At 40.7% G+C, this 16,638-nt stretch overlaps 1 protein-coding gene across 1 annotated transcript in view; it reads left to right on the top strand.

Moving 5' to 3' along the window:
* TTN (titin) overlaps window positions 1–16,638 on the top strand; it is a 283,596-nt gene that overhangs the window by 210,157 nt on the left and 56,801 nt on the right. Inside the window, exons 243-267 of the mRNA XM_067026386.1 lie at window positions 465–761; window positions 872–1,171; window positions 1,257–1,571; window positions 1,658–1,806; window positions 2,893–3,043; window positions 3,133–3,414; window positions 4,746–5,048; window positions 5,735–6,037; window positions 6,135–6,416; window positions 6,514–6,813; window positions 6,907–7,209; window positions 7,305–7,613; window positions 7,727–8,008; window positions 8,131–8,430; window positions 8,517–8,810; window positions 8,901–11,867; window positions 12,188–12,508; window positions 12,607–12,891; window positions 12,989–13,288; window positions 13,586–13,888; window positions 14,308–14,583; window positions 14,687–14,986; window positions 15,081–15,383; window positions 15,554–15,853; window positions 16,337–16,624. Coding sequence (XP_066882487.1) covers window positions 465–761; window positions 872–1,171; window positions 1,257–1,571; window positions 1,658–1,806; window positions 2,893–3,043; window positions 3,133–3,414; window positions 4,746–5,048; window positions 5,735–6,037; window positions 6,135–6,416; window positions 6,514–6,813; window positions 6,907–7,209; window positions 7,305–7,613; window positions 7,727–8,008; window positions 8,131–8,430; window positions 8,517–8,810; window positions 8,901–11,867; window positions 12,188–12,508; window positions 12,607–12,891; window positions 12,989–13,288; window positions 13,586–13,888; window positions 14,308–14,583; window positions 14,687–14,986; window positions 15,081–15,383; window positions 15,554–15,853; window positions 16,337–16,624 — 9,813 coding nt within the window. The remainder of the gene's footprint in view (window positions 1–464; window positions 762–871; window positions 1,172–1,256; window positions 1,572–1,657; window positions 1,807–2,892; window positions 3,044–3,132; window positions 3,415–4,745; window positions 5,049–5,734; window positions 6,038–6,134; window positions 6,417–6,513; window positions 6,814–6,906; window positions 7,210–7,304; window positions 7,614–7,726; window positions 8,009–8,130; window positions 8,431–8,516; window positions 8,811–8,900; window positions 11,868–12,187; window positions 12,509–12,606; window positions 12,892–12,988; window positions 13,289–13,585; window positions 13,889–14,307; window positions 14,584–14,686; window positions 14,987–15,080; window positions 15,384–15,553; window positions 15,854–16,336; window positions 16,625–16,638) is intronic.

Here is a 16,638-nt window from a genome sequence, read left to right as displayed (position 1 = left end):
CTAAATTCATGAAAAATGGAAAATTGCTTTGCTTCTACTAGCAGTTAGTTATATTTCTTAAAAGGGGAATTCATCTCAGAACAAACAAAGTAGGTCCCCTCATTAACTCTGCATAAATATTAGGGAATATCATGAAAGAACTCCCAAGTCTAAGATACTATAGTTTCACTTCTCTCTGCCCTTTTTCAATATCTACAATCATAATGATGCCAGGTAAGAGAGAGACAGTAGCTGATACACAGCCACATGTAGATCAATAAAAGATGATGAGCACATATGCCTGTTCCCTAAACTGGTATAAATTAGCTGAAGACAGATCTGTTCTTTATGTCAGGTAGGGCTATAAAGCCTGCTTATAGTAGATCAAATAGCTTTATCGTCACTGTGAATTCTACTTTCGATCCTTTATTGTTTGTTTTATGTTCCTAATGACAACGTTTTTGTTTTTTTTAAAAATAATCCAGGCCCACCTTCAATTGAGCTAAAAGAATTCATGGAGGTTGAAGAAGGAACTGATGTTAGCATCGTGGCCAAAATTAAAGGTGTGCCATTCCCGACACTAACCTGGTTTAAAGCTCCTCCAAAGAAGCCTGATAACAAAGAACCTGTTGTCTATGACACCCATGTCAACAAACTGGTGGTGGATGATACCTGCACTCTAGTTATTCCACAGTCTCGCAGGAGTGACACTGGCTTATATACCATCACAGCTGTGAATAATCTAGGAACAGCATCAAAGGAAATGAGACTGAATGTCCTTGGTAAAGATTACATGGTTTTATTAAAACTACAAGATTTTCTGTCCATAAACGTAATATCTGTCTTTAAGTTCATTCTCCTCATAAAGTTTTCTTTTTTTAAACCATTTTAGGTCGCCCTGGCCCTCCAGTGGGACCAGTAAAGTTCGAATCTATTTCAGCAGATCAAATGACATTATCTTGGCTTCCACCTAAAGATGATGGTGGGTCTAAGATTACAAACTACGTAATTGAGAAAAGAGAAGCTAACAGGAAGACCTGGGTGCGTGTCTCCAGCGAACCTAAAGAGTGCACGTACACAATTCCAAAATTGCTAGAAGACCATGAATATGTATTCCGAATCATGGCCCAGAATAAATATGGCATTGGGGAACCTCTTGACAGTGAACCAGAAACAGCAAGAAACCTCTTCTGTAAGTAGGACATGTTTCACATTCAAAGTCATTCTTATTTGTGTTTTTCATAATTTCTTATAAATCACTGTGATTTTTGTCACAGCTGTCCCTGGAGCACCAGATAAACCAACAGTTAGCAGTGTGACTCGAAGCTCCATGACTGTCAACTGGGAAGAGCCAGAATACGATGGAGGCTCTCCTGTGACAGGATACTGGCTAGAAATGAAAGACACCACTTCAAAGAGATGGAAGAGAGTTAACCGAGATCCTATCAAAGCCATGACTTTGGGTGTTTCTTATAAAGTGACTGGTCTTATTGAAGGTTCTGATTATCAATTCCGGGTATACGCAATCAATGCTGCTGGTGTGGGTCCAGCAAGTCTTCCATCAGACCCAGTGACTGCTAGAGATCCCGTTGGTAAGCCTTAAAACCATTCTCCCCCCCCCGCCCCCCAAAAGTGCCATGGAAAAGTCAAGATACTAACACATACTGGTTCTTTCCAGCCCCTCCTGGACCTCCATTTCCCAAAGTCACAGACTGGACTAAATCATCTGCGGATTTGGAGTGGTCTCCCCCACTAAAAGATGGTGGATCCAAAATAACGGGATACATTGTTGAATATAAAGAAGAAGGAAAAGAAGAATGGGAAAAGGTAGCTAACACTTCGCATTATGGAAATGTACTATGAATAAACTGAACATTTAGTAATTATTCTCAATCCCATTAACTCCTATCTGTATTTTTTTATTACGAAATCCGAAAAATAACATTATAATTGAACTGATAATCCAAACATCTCTTAGTTCAAAAGAACTAATCAAAAGTTAAGTCATGTTCCTGTTAACTTATCTTTTGGCTATAAAGCCTGAAAAGATGGAATAAGTAACGCATATTATGTGGAATCTAGAAAAATGGTACAGATGAACCAGTTTGCAGGGCAGAAATAGAGACACGGATGTAGAAAACAAACGAATGGACACCAAGCGGGGAAAGCAAGTGGCCGGGGGCGGGGTGGGGGTGGTGGGATGAACTGGGAGATTGGGATTGACATGTATACACTAACATGTATAAAATCAATATAACTAATGAGAACCTGCTGTATAATAAAATTCAAAAAAAGAACCTATTATTTTATCAAATTATATAATAAAATGTACATAGATATACATATAAAAAGGATGGAATAAGTAAACAGTACAGTTTTTTCCAATAACTTGACAATATTTTAAAACATAATTCCTTCCATTCAGTATTTACCTGTAATATCTGATCCCTAGAACCTAAAGTGGCAACAATTTTCCCAAAGAGAGTAAATATGCTGTTGCTATGCTTTGGAAAGCTATTAAAACAAAAAACTACAATAGTCCCACCGATTCCCAAGGGATATATTCCAAGACCCCAGTGGATGCCTGAAACCACGGATAGTACCGAGCTCTCTCTATATATACTATGTTTTATCTTTATTAATGCGCCGGTAGCATATACAGTGTGAATAAGATGGACAAAGGGCTAGTTCACTTACTGGGCAGGGATGGAGCAGGATAGCCCAAGATTTCATTACGTTACTCAGAATGGAATGCAATTTAAAACTGATGAATTGTTTCTTTGTGGAATTGTTTTCCATTTAATACTTTTAGGTTTCCGTTGACTTCAAGTAAATGAAACCACAGAAAACAAAACCACGGATAAGAAAGTACTACTGTATTCTAATTATAAAATGCTTGTGATTTTTCCCTAGGCTAAAGAAAGAGAAGTGAGAGGAATGAAACTTGTTGTGACAGGATTAAAAGAGGGAGCATTCTACAAATTTAGAGTTAGAGCAGTCAACATTGCCGGCATCGGAGAACCTGGAGAAGTCACAGATGCCATTGAAATGAAGGACAGAATTGGTACTTACTAATATTTCTATTATTTTATCAATATTTGCGTTTTGTATTGGAAATGAAAAGCACATTTGTTATTTTCAATTGTTTTCCAGTATTACCTGACCTTCAGTTAGATGCCAGCGTCAGAGACAGAATTGTGGTCCACGCCGGAGGGGTGATTCGGATCATCGCCTATGTATCTGGCAAGCCTCCTCCAACCGTTACCTGGAGTATGAATGAAAGAGCTTTACCTCAAGAGGCCACCATTGAGACCACAGCCATTAGCTCATCCATGGTCATCAAGAATTGCCAGAGGAGCCACCAAGGCGTTTATGCTCTTCTTGCTAAAAATGCAGGGGGGGAAAGAAAGAAGACAATTATCGTTGATGTATTAGGTAACAACTTCAATTCGTCCATGCGTCTTTAAAAAATAACACTTTATTTCATCTACAATAAAGCTATATTATTTTTTTAAAAAACTATGTTACAAATATTTTGGAACATAAGAAAAATCACCCACAATCCCATTGACCACTATTAGCATTTTTTAAATTTCCTCCTTTTTGTATCCTATCCATATTTTATATGGCTGTACTCCTACTATAAAGTCTTATGTGCTGCCTTTTTATATAACATGCCACCATACGCATTTACTATGTTATTATATAGTTTTCATAAAAGCAGCTTTCCTGAAAATGTCCATGAATGTTTAACAATTTGCTAAGGTTGACCATTTTCACATCATAGGACCTGTCAGTTATCATAATAAGACAAAAGTCCCTTTGAAGGTGTCAGTATTCTAATTGAAGAGAAGCATCGTATTTGGTTATCAATATTGCATTTCTAGTCACCGAATATCGAGTTGAACTCTACAAGGCTTGTTCATGCCTCTCACTGGCTGCTATACTCCAGTGATTTGCTCAGAAAGTGAAGCCCTCCCACTCAGATCTCTCTCTCAGCACATCTCTAGGCACAGCCATACTCCAAACGCCCAGTTTTTATGTGAAAATGTTCTCTATTGAACATAATATTATGAAAACATGTTTTGCTTTCATTAGTGAAAATGGCATGAGGAAAAAAAATCTCATTGAGCAATGGTCCTTCAAGCTTGTTTCAAACTCCTTAACAGTCTTCTGTCCAATGGCTATTACTTTAAGAACTGGTGTACTTCCAGGTTAAATTCCAAACCTCTCAAAGGTCATTCTGAGATTTGGGGTCTCCTGTGCTGCTCAGATTCACTGGTCACCCAGAAAAAAATTCTCTCCCCCTTTCCCCTCTGGAGAGTAAACTGGACACAAAAAGTAGTCATGCCACTCTTCACCCCTCTCCTATCTCCCTCTGTGCATTTTCCTCCCGACATTGACCTCTTATCTGATTCACAAATTACTAAAAAAAAAAAAGTGTGTGTGTGTGTATGTATATATGTGTGTGTGTATATATATATACACACACACACACCTATATATATATGTATAAAACTGTTCCTTCAGTTTCTACTAAAGCAGGGGCAGCCAGTAACTACTGCAAACCTACTTCATTTTAAAATATGGTTGAATATAGACACCAAGGAAAGAAAAAAAAATAAAACAGATCAATTAATAAACACAAAATCTCACTCTTTTCATAACACATTTTTGTCTCCCTTTTAAAAACAGAGGGTAACAAATATTGAGCCCAGTAGTCCACTGATGTCGAACAACTGAAAACCTTTTCCTCTTATTTCCAGATGTGCCAGGTCCTGTTGGAATACCATTCCTGTCTCACAACCTAACCAACGACTCCTGCAAACTGACATGGTTTTCTCCAGAAGATGATGGAGGCTCTCCAGTCACCAATTATGTCATTGAAAAGCGGGAAGAAGACCGCAGAGCATGGACCCCAGTGACATACACAGTTACCCGACAAAATGCCACCGTCCAGGGTCTCATTCAAGGAAAAGCCTACTTTTTCCGAATTGCAGCTGAAAATAGTATTGGTATGGGCCCGTTTGTTGAGACAACAGATGCACTTGTCATAAGAGATCCAATAAGTAAGTACAATTGAAAACAATTTCATCTTTTATCACTTTTTCACTCATTTAATAAAAGACTATAGTGACAAAGTAGGTACACAAATGCCAAACATTCCACTTGTTTGGCAAAAGCATTCATTAGGCAAATACGTAGTCTCTGATGTTGGTAGTATTTGAACGTGACTGTGAAAGAGATTGTGGGAATATATGATTCTTCAAATCCTCCCATGTAATACTACATGGATTCTTTTTTTAATTTCCAACTTAATGGCATGATCATGAAGTATTTTCCTAACTCTAAAACTACCAGCTCTGGGGACTTCCCTGGAAGTCCAGTGGTTAGGACTCTGAGCTTCCAGTGTGGTGGGGTGGCAGGCGGGTTCGATCCCTGCTCAGGGAACTAAGATCCCACAGGCCGTGTGGCGCGGCCAAAACATTTTTTTTAAATAAATTAGAAAACATTAAAACTGCCAACTCTGGGGGACTTTCCTGAATTATTTGGCCTCAATGAACCTCTATTTCCTCATCTGGAAATTAGACTGTATTGAGTGCCTTTCAGCTCTACTCATTTTACGTTGAGATTTCTTTTATTACTTATCAAAACAAATAGTTTAATGTTTAAAGGCAATCCTCAAAAAGCATTATTTACTATATTTTCTATTACATTCTTAACATGACATTTGTCTGTCATTCCACACTTGCAGCTGTACCAGAGCGTCCTGAAGACCTAGAAGTCAAAGAAGTTACTAAAGATTCTGTTACTTTGACTTGGAATCCCCCTAAGTATGATGGCGGATCCGAAATTATCAACTATGTCCTAGAAAGCCGTCTCATTGGAACTGAGAAGTTCCACAGAGTTACAAATGACAACTTGCTTAGTAGGAAGTACACTGTGAAAGGCTTAAAAGAAGGCGATACCTATGAGTACCGTGTCAGTGCCATCAATATTGTTGGACAAGGCAAACCATCATTTTGCACCAAGCCAATCACTTGCAAGGATGAGCTAGGTATGTGTCAAATGCAGCTTACACTTTGAAAACTTGTACACTTATAGGTTTACCTTAAGACATCAAACTGACTTTCCTTTATAATTATACATTTCAGCTCCTCCAACGCTTGACCTCGACTTCAGAGATAAACTCACGATTCGAGTTGGTGAAGCTTTTGCCCTCACTGGCCGTTACTCAGGCAAACCAAAGCCTAAGGTTACTTGGTTCAAAGATGAAGTTGATGTGCTAGAAGATGATCGCACTCATATAAAGACCTCGCCAACAACACTTGCTCTAGAGAAGCTCAAGGCCAAGCGTTCAGATTCTGGCAAATACTGTGTGGTTGTGGAGAACAGTACAGGCTCCAGGAAAGGTTTCTGTAAAGTTAATGTCGTTGGTAAGTATTATTTAGCAAGAATTAGAGACATTCTGTTCTTTCCAAAGCAGAAGTGGAAATAACATTGTGTGGTGTGATTTTTTTTTTTTTTTCTCAGACCGTCCTGGACCACCGGTAGGACCAGTTGTTTTTGATGAGGTGACCAAAGATTACATGGTTATCTCTTGGAAGCCACCTTTAGATGATGGAGGCAGTGAAATTACTAATTATATTATTGAGAAGAAGGAAGTGGGCAAAGACGTTTGGATGCCTGTGACATCTGCAAGTGCTAAAACAACATACAAAGTTTCTAAACTGCTTGAAGGAAAAGATTATATTTTCCGGATACATGCTGAAAATCTGTATGGAATAAGTGATCCTCTGGTGTCTGATTCAATGAAAGCCAAAGAACGTTTCAGTATGCACCATATTTCTTTTCAGTGATTCAATGTTTGATATGGTTAACAGGAAGAATTAAATTTCTAACATATTTTGCTAATGTTTGTTATAGGGGTTCCTGATGCACCTGACCAGCCAATTGTGACAGAAGTTACCAAAGACTCTGCATTAGTCACCTGGAACAAGCCAAATGATGGAGGAAAGCCCATCACAAACTACATCCTGGAAAAGAGGGAAACTATGTCTAAACGATGGGCTAGAGTTACCAAAGAGCCTATCCATCCATACACTAAATTTACGGTTCCTGATCTTCTAGAAGGGTGTCAGTATGAATTCCGGGTTTCTGCAGAAAACCAAATTGGTATTGGAGACCCAAGCCCACCATCCAAACCAGTCTTTGCTAAAGATCCAATTGGTATAGTACTAAAGCATTCTTTCAGCTTTCATTTTATCCAACTTTGTTTTCAGCTATATTCTAACTCCTTTTTGGTTTTCTCTTTTATTATGTAGTGAAACCAAGTCCACCTATTAATCCTGAAGCAATAGGTACAACACATAATTCAGTTGATCTAACCTGGCTGCCACCACGTCATGATGGAGGGAGCAAGATTCTGGGTTATATTGTTGAATACCAGAAAGTTGGAGATGAAGAATGGAAAAGAGCCAATCACACTCCTGAGTCATGTCCTGAAACTAACTATAAAGTCACTGGTCTTCAGGATGGTCAATCCTATAAGTTCAGAGTACGAGCAGTCAATGTAGCCAGTGAATCAGATCCAGCTCATGTTCCCGAGCCAGTGCTAGTAAAAGACAGACTTGGTGAGTATAATGTTCTCAGCTGCCTTTGCAAGGAAGACAGGTTTCGCTGTCTATGCTTAAGTGTAAAATACTTTAACAAAACAAATCTGTAAGTACTGTTCTCTTTATCCTAGAACCCCCTGAGTTGATTCTTGATGCCAACATGGCTAGAGAACAACACATAAGGGTTGGTGATACTCTAAGACTTAGTGCCGTCATCAAAGGAGTGCCATTCCCAAAAGTAACTTGGAAAAAAGAAGACAGAGAGGCTCCAACTAAAGCAAGAATTGATGTTACTCCAGTTGGTAGCAAGCTTGAAATTTGTAATGCTGCCCATGAAGATGGTGGAATTTATTCCTTAACAGTGGAGAATCCAGCTGGTTCAAAAACTGTCTCAGTAAAAGTACTGGTATTAGGTAAGAATTTTAGTGCTTGTGATGTACTTAATGCAACAGCATATAAAAGTAACTCTAAATACATTTTGAGTTCTTATCTGGATTAAATCACCTATATAACTGCATTACTTAACACTTTTCAGATAAGCCTGGGCCACCTAGAGATCTGGAAGTCAGTGAAATTAGGAAAGATTCTTGTTACCTTACTTGGAAGGAACCACTGGATGATGGTGGTTCTGTTATTACAAATTATGTGGTTGAGAGGAGAGATGTTGCCAGTGCCCAGTGGTCACCTCTTTCAACTACATCAAAGAAAAAGAGCCACTTTGCTAAACATCTTACTGAAGGCAGTCAGTATCTCTTCCGAGTAGCTGCTGAGAACCAGTATGGACGTGGTCCTTTCGTAGAAACATCTAAACCCATCAAGGCTCTGGATCCCCTACGTAAGTTGCTCTCTTTGGATACAAAAGTACTGTTTTACTGTCTTTGAGAATATTGTTTATTCATCATACCTTCTTCTTCTTAAAAGATCCTCCAGGGCCACCCAAGAACCTACACCATGTAGATGTTGACAAGACTGAAGTCTCCCTTGTTTGGAATAAGCCAGATCGTGATGGTGGCTCTCCAATCACTGGATATTTGGTGGAATATCAAGAAGAGGGCACCCAAGACTGGATTAAGTTCAAGACTGTGACAAACTCAGAGTGTGTTGTTACCGGACTACAACAGGGAAAGACCTATAGGTTCCGTGTAAAAGCTGAAAACATTGTGGGTCTTGGTCTTCCTGACACAACTATCCCAATAGAATGTCAAGAAAAACTAGGTAATTTTTAGATTGGAATTATTTTCTTTCTTTTTTAAATTATTCACATTGTGAAAATCAAAATCTAATTTCCTCATGTTTCCTTTCCAGTGCCTCCATCTGTGGAGCTGGATGTGAAATTAATTGAAGGCCTTGTGGTAAAAGCTGGAACTACAGTCAGATTCCCTGCCATTATAAGAGGTGTACCTGTTCCTACCGCAAAGTGGACAACTGATGGGAATGAGATTAAAACAGATGAACACTATACAGTTGAAACTGACAACTTCTCATCAGTACTCACCATTAAGAACTGCTTAAGGAGAGACACTGGGGAATATCAGATCACAGTTTCCAATGCAGCTGGCACCAAAACAGTGGCTGTACATCTTACTGTTCTTGATGTTCCTGGTCCACCAACAGGCCCTATTAATATTCTGGAAGTTACCCCTGAACATATGACTATCTCATGGCAGCCACCTAAGGATGATGGAGGAAGCCCTGTGATAAATTATATTGTTGAGAAAAAAGACACAAAGAAAGACACATGGGGTGTTGTCTCTTCAGGAAGCAGTAAGACAAAGCTGAAAGTCCCACATCTGCAGAAGGGCTGTGAATATGTCTTCCGAGTGAAAGCAGAGAATAAGATTGGTGTTGGCCCTCCCCTTGACTCCATACCTACTGTTGCTAAACATAAGTTTAGTCCTCCATCTCCTCCTGGTAAACCAGTAGTTACTGACATTACTGAAAATGCTGCAACAGTGTCTTGGACTCTGCCAAAATCTGATGGTGGCAGTCCAATAACTGGTTACTATGTGGAACGTCGAGAAGTAACAGGCAAATGGATGAGGGTCAACAAAACACCTCTAGCGGACCTGAAGTTTAGAGTGACTGGACTCTATGAGGGAAATACATATGAGTTTAGAGTTTCTGCTGAGAATCTTGCAGGACTAAGCAACCCGTCCCCAAGTTCTGATCCAATAAAAGCTTGCCGGCCCATCAAACCACCTGGACCACCTATTAATCCTAAGCTGAAAGACAAGACCAGAGAAACAGCTGACCTGGTGTGGACAAAGCCTCTCAGTGATGGTGGTAGCCCCATTCTGGGCTATGTAGTGGAATGTCAGAAAGCTGGAGCGACACAGTGGAGCAGGATTAATAAAGATGAACTCATTAGGCAATGTGCCTTTAGAGTACCTGGACTAATTGAAGGAAATGAGTACAGATTCCGTATAAAGGCAGCTAATATTGTGGGAGAGGGAGAGCCAAGAGAACTAGCAGAATCTGTAATTGCAAAGGACATCCTTCATCCTCCAGAAGTAGAACTTGATGTTACCTGTCGTGATATTATTACCGTTAGAGTGGGCCAAACTATCCGCATTCTTGCTCGGGTCAAAGGCAGACCTCAACCAGACATAACTTGGTCCAAGGAAGGCAAAGTATTGGCCCGAGAAAAGCGGGTTGACCTAATTCACGATCTACCTCGTGCTGAGTTGCAAATTAAAGAAGCTGTTAGAGCTGATCATGGAAAGTATATCATCTCAGCCAAGAACAGCAGTGGACATGCCCAAGGTTCTGCTATTGTTAATGTCCTTGACAGACCTGGGCCTTGCCAGAATTTAAAGATCAGCAATGTAACCAAAGAGAACTGTACAATTTCTTGGGAAAACCCTCTAGATAACGGTGGCTCAGAAATAACAAACTTCATAGTGGAATATCGCAAACCAAACCAGAAAGGCTGGTCAATTGTTGCTTCAGATGTCACTAAGCGATTAATCAAGGCCAACCTTTTAGCCAACAATGAATACTATTTCCGAGTTTGTGCAGAGAATAAAGTAGGTGTTGGGCCAACCACTGAAACGAAAACTCCAATTCTGGCTATTAACCCTATTGATAGACCAGGTGAGCCTGAAAACCTTCATATTGCAGATAAAGGAAAGACATTTGTCTACCTAAAATGGAGGCGGCCTGATTATGATGGTGGTAGCCCAAATCTATCATATCATGTTGAAAGGAAGCTGAAGGGCTCTGATGACTGGGAAAGAGTGCATAAAGGAAGCATTAAAGAAACCCACTACATGGTTGACAAATGTGTTGAAAACCAGATTTATGAGTTCAGAGTGCAAACGAAGAATGAAGGTGGGGAAAGTGACTGGGTGAAGACAGAGGAAGTTGTTGTAAAGGAAGACCTGCAGAAACCAGTACTTGATCTGAAATTAAGTGGTGTGCTAACTGTCAAAGCAGGGGACACCATTCGACTTGAGGCAGGTGTTAGAGGCAAACCATTTCCAGAAGTTTCATGGACCAAGGACAAAGACGCGACAGACTTAACAAGATCACCAAGGGCCAAGATTGTTACCAGTGGTGATTCATCTAAATTTTCTCTTACTAAAGCAAAGCGAAGTGATGGTGGTAAATATGTAATTACAGCAACTAACACAGCTGGCAGTTTTGTGGCCTTTGCCACTGTCAATGTTTTAGATAAGCCTGGGCCTATAAGAAATCTGAAAATTGTTGATGTGTGTAGTGATAGGTGTTCTCTTCGCTGGGATCCACCAGAGGATGATGGTGGCTGTGAAATCCAAAATTATATTTTAGAAAAATGTGAGAGCAAGAGAATGGTTTGGTCTACCTTTTCTGCTACTGTCTTAACACCTGGTACTACAGTAACACGTCTCATAGAAGGGAATGAATATATTTTCAGAGTCCGTGCAGAAAATAAAATAGGCACAGGGCCTCCAACAGAAAGTAAACCAGTCATTGCAAAAACCAAATATGACAGACCTGGTCGCCCTGACACCCCAGAAGTCACGAAAGTAAGCAACGAAGAGATGACTGTGGTTTGGACGCCACCTGAATATGACGGTGGAAAGTCCATCACAGGATACTATTTGGAGAAAAAGGAAAAACATTCAACACGATGGGTCCCTGTCAACAAGAGTGCGATCCCTGAGAGACGTTTGAAAGTACAGAATCTCCTCCCAGGACATGAATATCAGTTCCGTGTCAAGGCAGAAAATGAAGTTGGAATTGGAGAACCAAGCTTGCCCTCAAGGCCAGTGGTGGCAAAAGACCCCATAGGTATGATGTTCTTGCTTTTTCTGGTATTACACCAACTCTTAATCTCAGGCACAGAGGTACTAGACAAATAAGTTAAATCCACAGCATCAAAACTTTAATCTTAGCCAGTAGTTTTCCAATAGATCTTTTACCAAATCACCTAAAATGTACAAACAATGGTAGATTCTAATTTTATGAAGGAAAATAAGGAGGACTGAGTAATTGAGAAATTGAATGTACTATCTGATTAATTAAGGATGGACTATATAGAATTACTCATTAACATACCACTAGTAGTTGTTAACCATGTGTAAATGTTTTCTTATATAATTTACTTTCAGAACCACCTGGTCCACCAACCAATCTCAAAGTGGTTGATACAACCAAAACTTCCATAACTCTTGGGTGGGGAAAACCGGTGTATGATGGTGGCGCACCAATCATTGGATATGTTGTGGAAATGAGACCAAAGAGACCAGATACATCACCTGATGAAGGCTGGAAGAGGTGTAGTGCTGCAGCGCAACTCGTTCGCATGGAATTCACCGTGACCAGCTTGGATGAAAACCAGGAATATGAGTTCAGGGTTTGTGCCCAAAACCAAGTTGGCATTGGGCGCCCTGCAGAACTAAAGGATGCTATTAAACCTAAAGAAATCCTAGGTGAGGCCCTATGTTATCACTTGATTCATTCATGTTTCACTTCTCACATGATTTCCCCACATTCTGAAGTCAACTGACAACTTGCGTGCCTATTGCAGAACCTCCGGAGATTGATTTGGACGCCAGCATGAGAAAACTGGTCACAGTGAGAGCAGGATGCCCTATTCGACTATTTGCCATAGTGAGAGGGCGACCAGCCCCTAAGGTCACTTGGCGAAAAGTGGGTATTGACAACGTGGTCAGAAAGGGACAAGTTGATCTGGTTGATACTATGGCCTTCCTCGTCATCCCCAATTCTACCCGTGATGACTCAGGAAAATATTCCTTGACGCTTGTGAACCTGGCAGGAGAAAAGGCCGTGTTCGTGAATGTCAGAGTATTAGGTGGGTTATAAAAAAGCATCTTTGTCCCCTTCAAAAATGCCTTAGTTAATAAGGAGGCTGAGGGGACTCGTATATATGATTTTGTCGTCCTTCACAGATACTCCCGGACCTGTGTCTGATTTAAAAGTTTCGGATGTCACTAAAACATCATGCCACATTTCCTGGGCCCCTCCCGAGAACGATGGTGGGAGCCAAGTGACACATTACATTGTGCAGAAACGTGAGGCAGATAGAAAGACGTGGTCAACAGTCACCCCAGAAGTCAAGAAAACGAGCTTCCACGTCACCAATCTTGTCCCTGGGACTGAGTATTTCTTCAGAGTAACTGCTGTCAATGAGTATGGCCCCGGTGTCCCAACAGACGTCCCCAAACCAGTGCTCGCAACAGATCCTCTAAGTAAGTAACATCCTTTCTCTCCCTCCTTTTAACTCTAGTCCCCGACCTCAGCAAAATCAAGATACCAAAACATTTTACTCCACTAATGAAAGGGCCTTCACTTATAGAAACCTAAACAGTACAAAAATATCTAACTCACTCATGGAAGACTTTTTTGATCTGACTCATCCGTGTCCTTTTTACTTTCAACATCCCGAACCATAGTTTCCATATACTTTGAAGCAAGTGGCATACGAAAACATTTGTGCGTATTTCCAAAGGGATGGATTAGGTTACCTGGGTGGTTTTTTCTTCTAGGTGAGCCAGATCCCCCCAGGAAACTAGAAGTTACTGAAATGACAAAGAACAGCGCTGCATTGGCCTGGTTACCTCCCCTGCGCGACGGAGGCGCTAAGGTCGACGGCTACATCGTTAGTTACAGAGAAGAAGAGCAGCCTGCAGGCCGCTGGACAGAGTACTCGGTGGTGAAAGACCTCAGCCTTGTCGTCACCGGCCTCACGGAAGGAAAGAAATACAAATTTAGGGTAGCGGCCAGAAATGCCGTTGGAGTCAGTTTGCCAAGAGAAGCTGAGGGAGTGTATGAAGCCAAAGCACAGCTGTGTAAGTAGTCAGAGTCGTTTCCCATGGGATGAAAGTTTATGAGGATTTTCTTTTGACATGTAGATGTTTATCCCTGAAGAATCTAGTTCCAGAAATACTTGAAATATAGTAGAAAACAGTGGTTTGGAAACATCTGGACCCACAAACACACCTTAAATCCGGACACAGGTGACACGTACATGTATATGACTTAGAAAAAGTTTCTTAAAGCAACACCCATTCTTATCATGTATGCTGGCCTCAGATAGTCTCAATTCATTTCGATTCCATTCTCTTTAAAAAGTATTAGCAGTAATGCAAACATTAATCTGAGCCCACTAATGGGTTGCAATCCACAGTTTGAAAAGCACTAGTATAGTTCCCCACCAGAGGAAATTTAACCTCCCCACCAAATTAATGTATCTTCATCTTACTTTTAGTGCCACCCAAGATCCTTATGCCAGAGCAAGTTATTATCAAAGCTGGGAAGAAACTCCGAATTGAAGCCCATGTGTATGGAAAGCCTCATCCTATCTGTAAATGGAAAAAAGGAGAAGATGAAGTTGTCCCATCCAGCCACCTGGCAGTACATAAAGCAGACAATTCTTCAGTTCTGATCATAAAAGATGTTACTAGGAAAGACAGCGGTTACTATAGCCTCACTGCAGAGAACAGTTCTGGGACAGACACTCAGAAAATCAGAGTTATCGTCATGGGTAGGTTACGTGTTAGACAAATGGCCATCCAAATATGAATATCAGAAACATTTTTTCCAGTCAAATCCCTATTCTTATATTTCTTTCCTCTCGGTTCATGCAGATGCTCCTGGACCCCCTCAGCCTCCATTTGACATTTCTGACATAGATGCCAATGCTTGCTCCCTGTCGTGGCACATCCCCCTGGAGGACGGAGGCAGTAACGTCACCAATTACATAGTGGAGAAGTGTGACGTGAGCAGGGGTGACTGGGTGACAGCGCTAGCTTCAGTGACAAAAACTTCCTGCAGGGTTGGAAAACTGATCCCAGGCCAAGAGTATATCTTCCGGGTCCGTGCTGAGAATCGGTTTGGCATTTCAGAGCCTCTCACATCTCCAAAGATGCTGGCTGAGTTCCCATTTGGTATGTTTCTTTCAGGAAGAAAAAAAAAATTGTGTTTTCTTTCTAGTCTGTTACTTAGGCTAGAAACTGATATTTCCCTGATCTTCATCTCCAGATGTTCCCAGTGAACCCAAGAATGCACGAGTCACTAAAGTCAACAAAGACTGCATATTTGTGGCGTGGGACAGACCAGACAGTGATGGAGGGAGCCCCATTACCGGCTACCTGATTGAACGCAAAGAAAGAAACAGTTTGCTCTGGGTGAAAGCTAACGATACCCCTGTCCGGTCAACTGAATATCCCTGTGCTGGCCTGATAGAAGGCCTTGAGTATTCATTCAGAATCTATGCCCTAAATAAAGCTGGATCCAGCCCACCCAGCAAACCAACTGAATATGTAACTGCGAGAACGCCAGTCGGTGAGTAATTTTTTTTTTTTTTTTAAGTATTATGAGGGGACATTTAAATCTTGGAGTCTCTGAAGGTTACTGTTTCCATTCAGGAATATGTTCTGGGTGATACTGTGAAACACAGAGTTTAAAATTTCTGCTGTTAAGATAAATGCTGAGAATATCTCTTTTGGTTTTAGATCCTCCTGGAAAACCTGAAGTTATTGATGTTTCCAAGAGTACTGTGTCCCTCATCTGGGCCCGTCCAAAGCATGATGGAGGCAGCAAAATTACTGGCTATTTCGTAGAAGCTTGCAAACTTCCTGGTGATAAGTGGGTACGGTGTAATACTTCACCTCACCAGATTCCCCAGGAAGAGTACACAGCTACTGGCTTAGAAGAGAATGCTCAGTATCAATTTAGAGCAATTGCCAAGACTGCGGTAAACATTAGCCAGCCTTCTGAACCTTCTGATCCAGTGACTATCGTGGCAGAAAATGGTAAGATTCTGTTGAACATTACAGGCAAAGGTGGACAGCACTCATAATGTATATTTCTCCTAATAAAAAAACTAAATCTACATCTATGGAAATAAGGACAAGTAAAATGATAGGTACTTTGTATACAGACACTAAAAATTATGATTATGGAGAATCTTAATAACATGCTAAACTAAAAAACAGGACACAAATCTGTGTGGACTGCATAATTTTAACCATACACAGGCACAGGCACAAAAAGATGCCAAAGAAATGCACCAAAATGATAAGAGTGAAGCTTTAAGGATGCTGGAACGATGGGCGATCTTTTTCTTTATACTGTTAACATTATCAGATTCCGGCATTTCTTTTATAATGAATATGTTACTTAAAAAAAAAATCTCATCTTGAAAAAGATAGCGTATGAATTTACTACTTTTATCAGTAAGAATTATATAATATAGCTTTGTATATATTAAATCCTTTTATCTTATTTCTTTCCAGTTCCTCCCAGGATAGACCTGAGTGTGGCTATGAAATCTTTGCTCACTGTGAAAGCTGGAACTAACGTTTGCCTGGATGCTACTGTTTTTGGTAAACCAATGCCCACAGTCTCTTGGAAGAAGGATGGGACGCCGCTGAAAGCATCGGAAGGCATCAAGATGGCCATGCAGCGGAACCTGTGTACCCTGGAGCTGTTCAGCGTGAATCGGAAAGACTCAGGGGACTATACCATCACTGCCGAAAACGCAAGTGGCTCCAAATCAGCCACCATCAAGCTCAAGGTGTTAGGTAACGAAAGCACT

The sequence above is a fragment of the Kogia breviceps genome, chromosome 2, assembly GCF_026419965.1.
Source record: "Kogia breviceps isolate mKogBre1 chromosome 2, mKogBre1 haplotype 1, whole genome shotgun sequence".
Classification (NCBI taxonomy): domain Eukaryota; kingdom Metazoa; phylum Chordata; class Mammalia; order Artiodactyla; family Physeteridae; genus Kogia; species Kogia breviceps.
The sequence above is the reverse complement of the archived record's forward strand: the minus strand, read 5'-3'. Positions and strand labels throughout refer to the sequence as shown.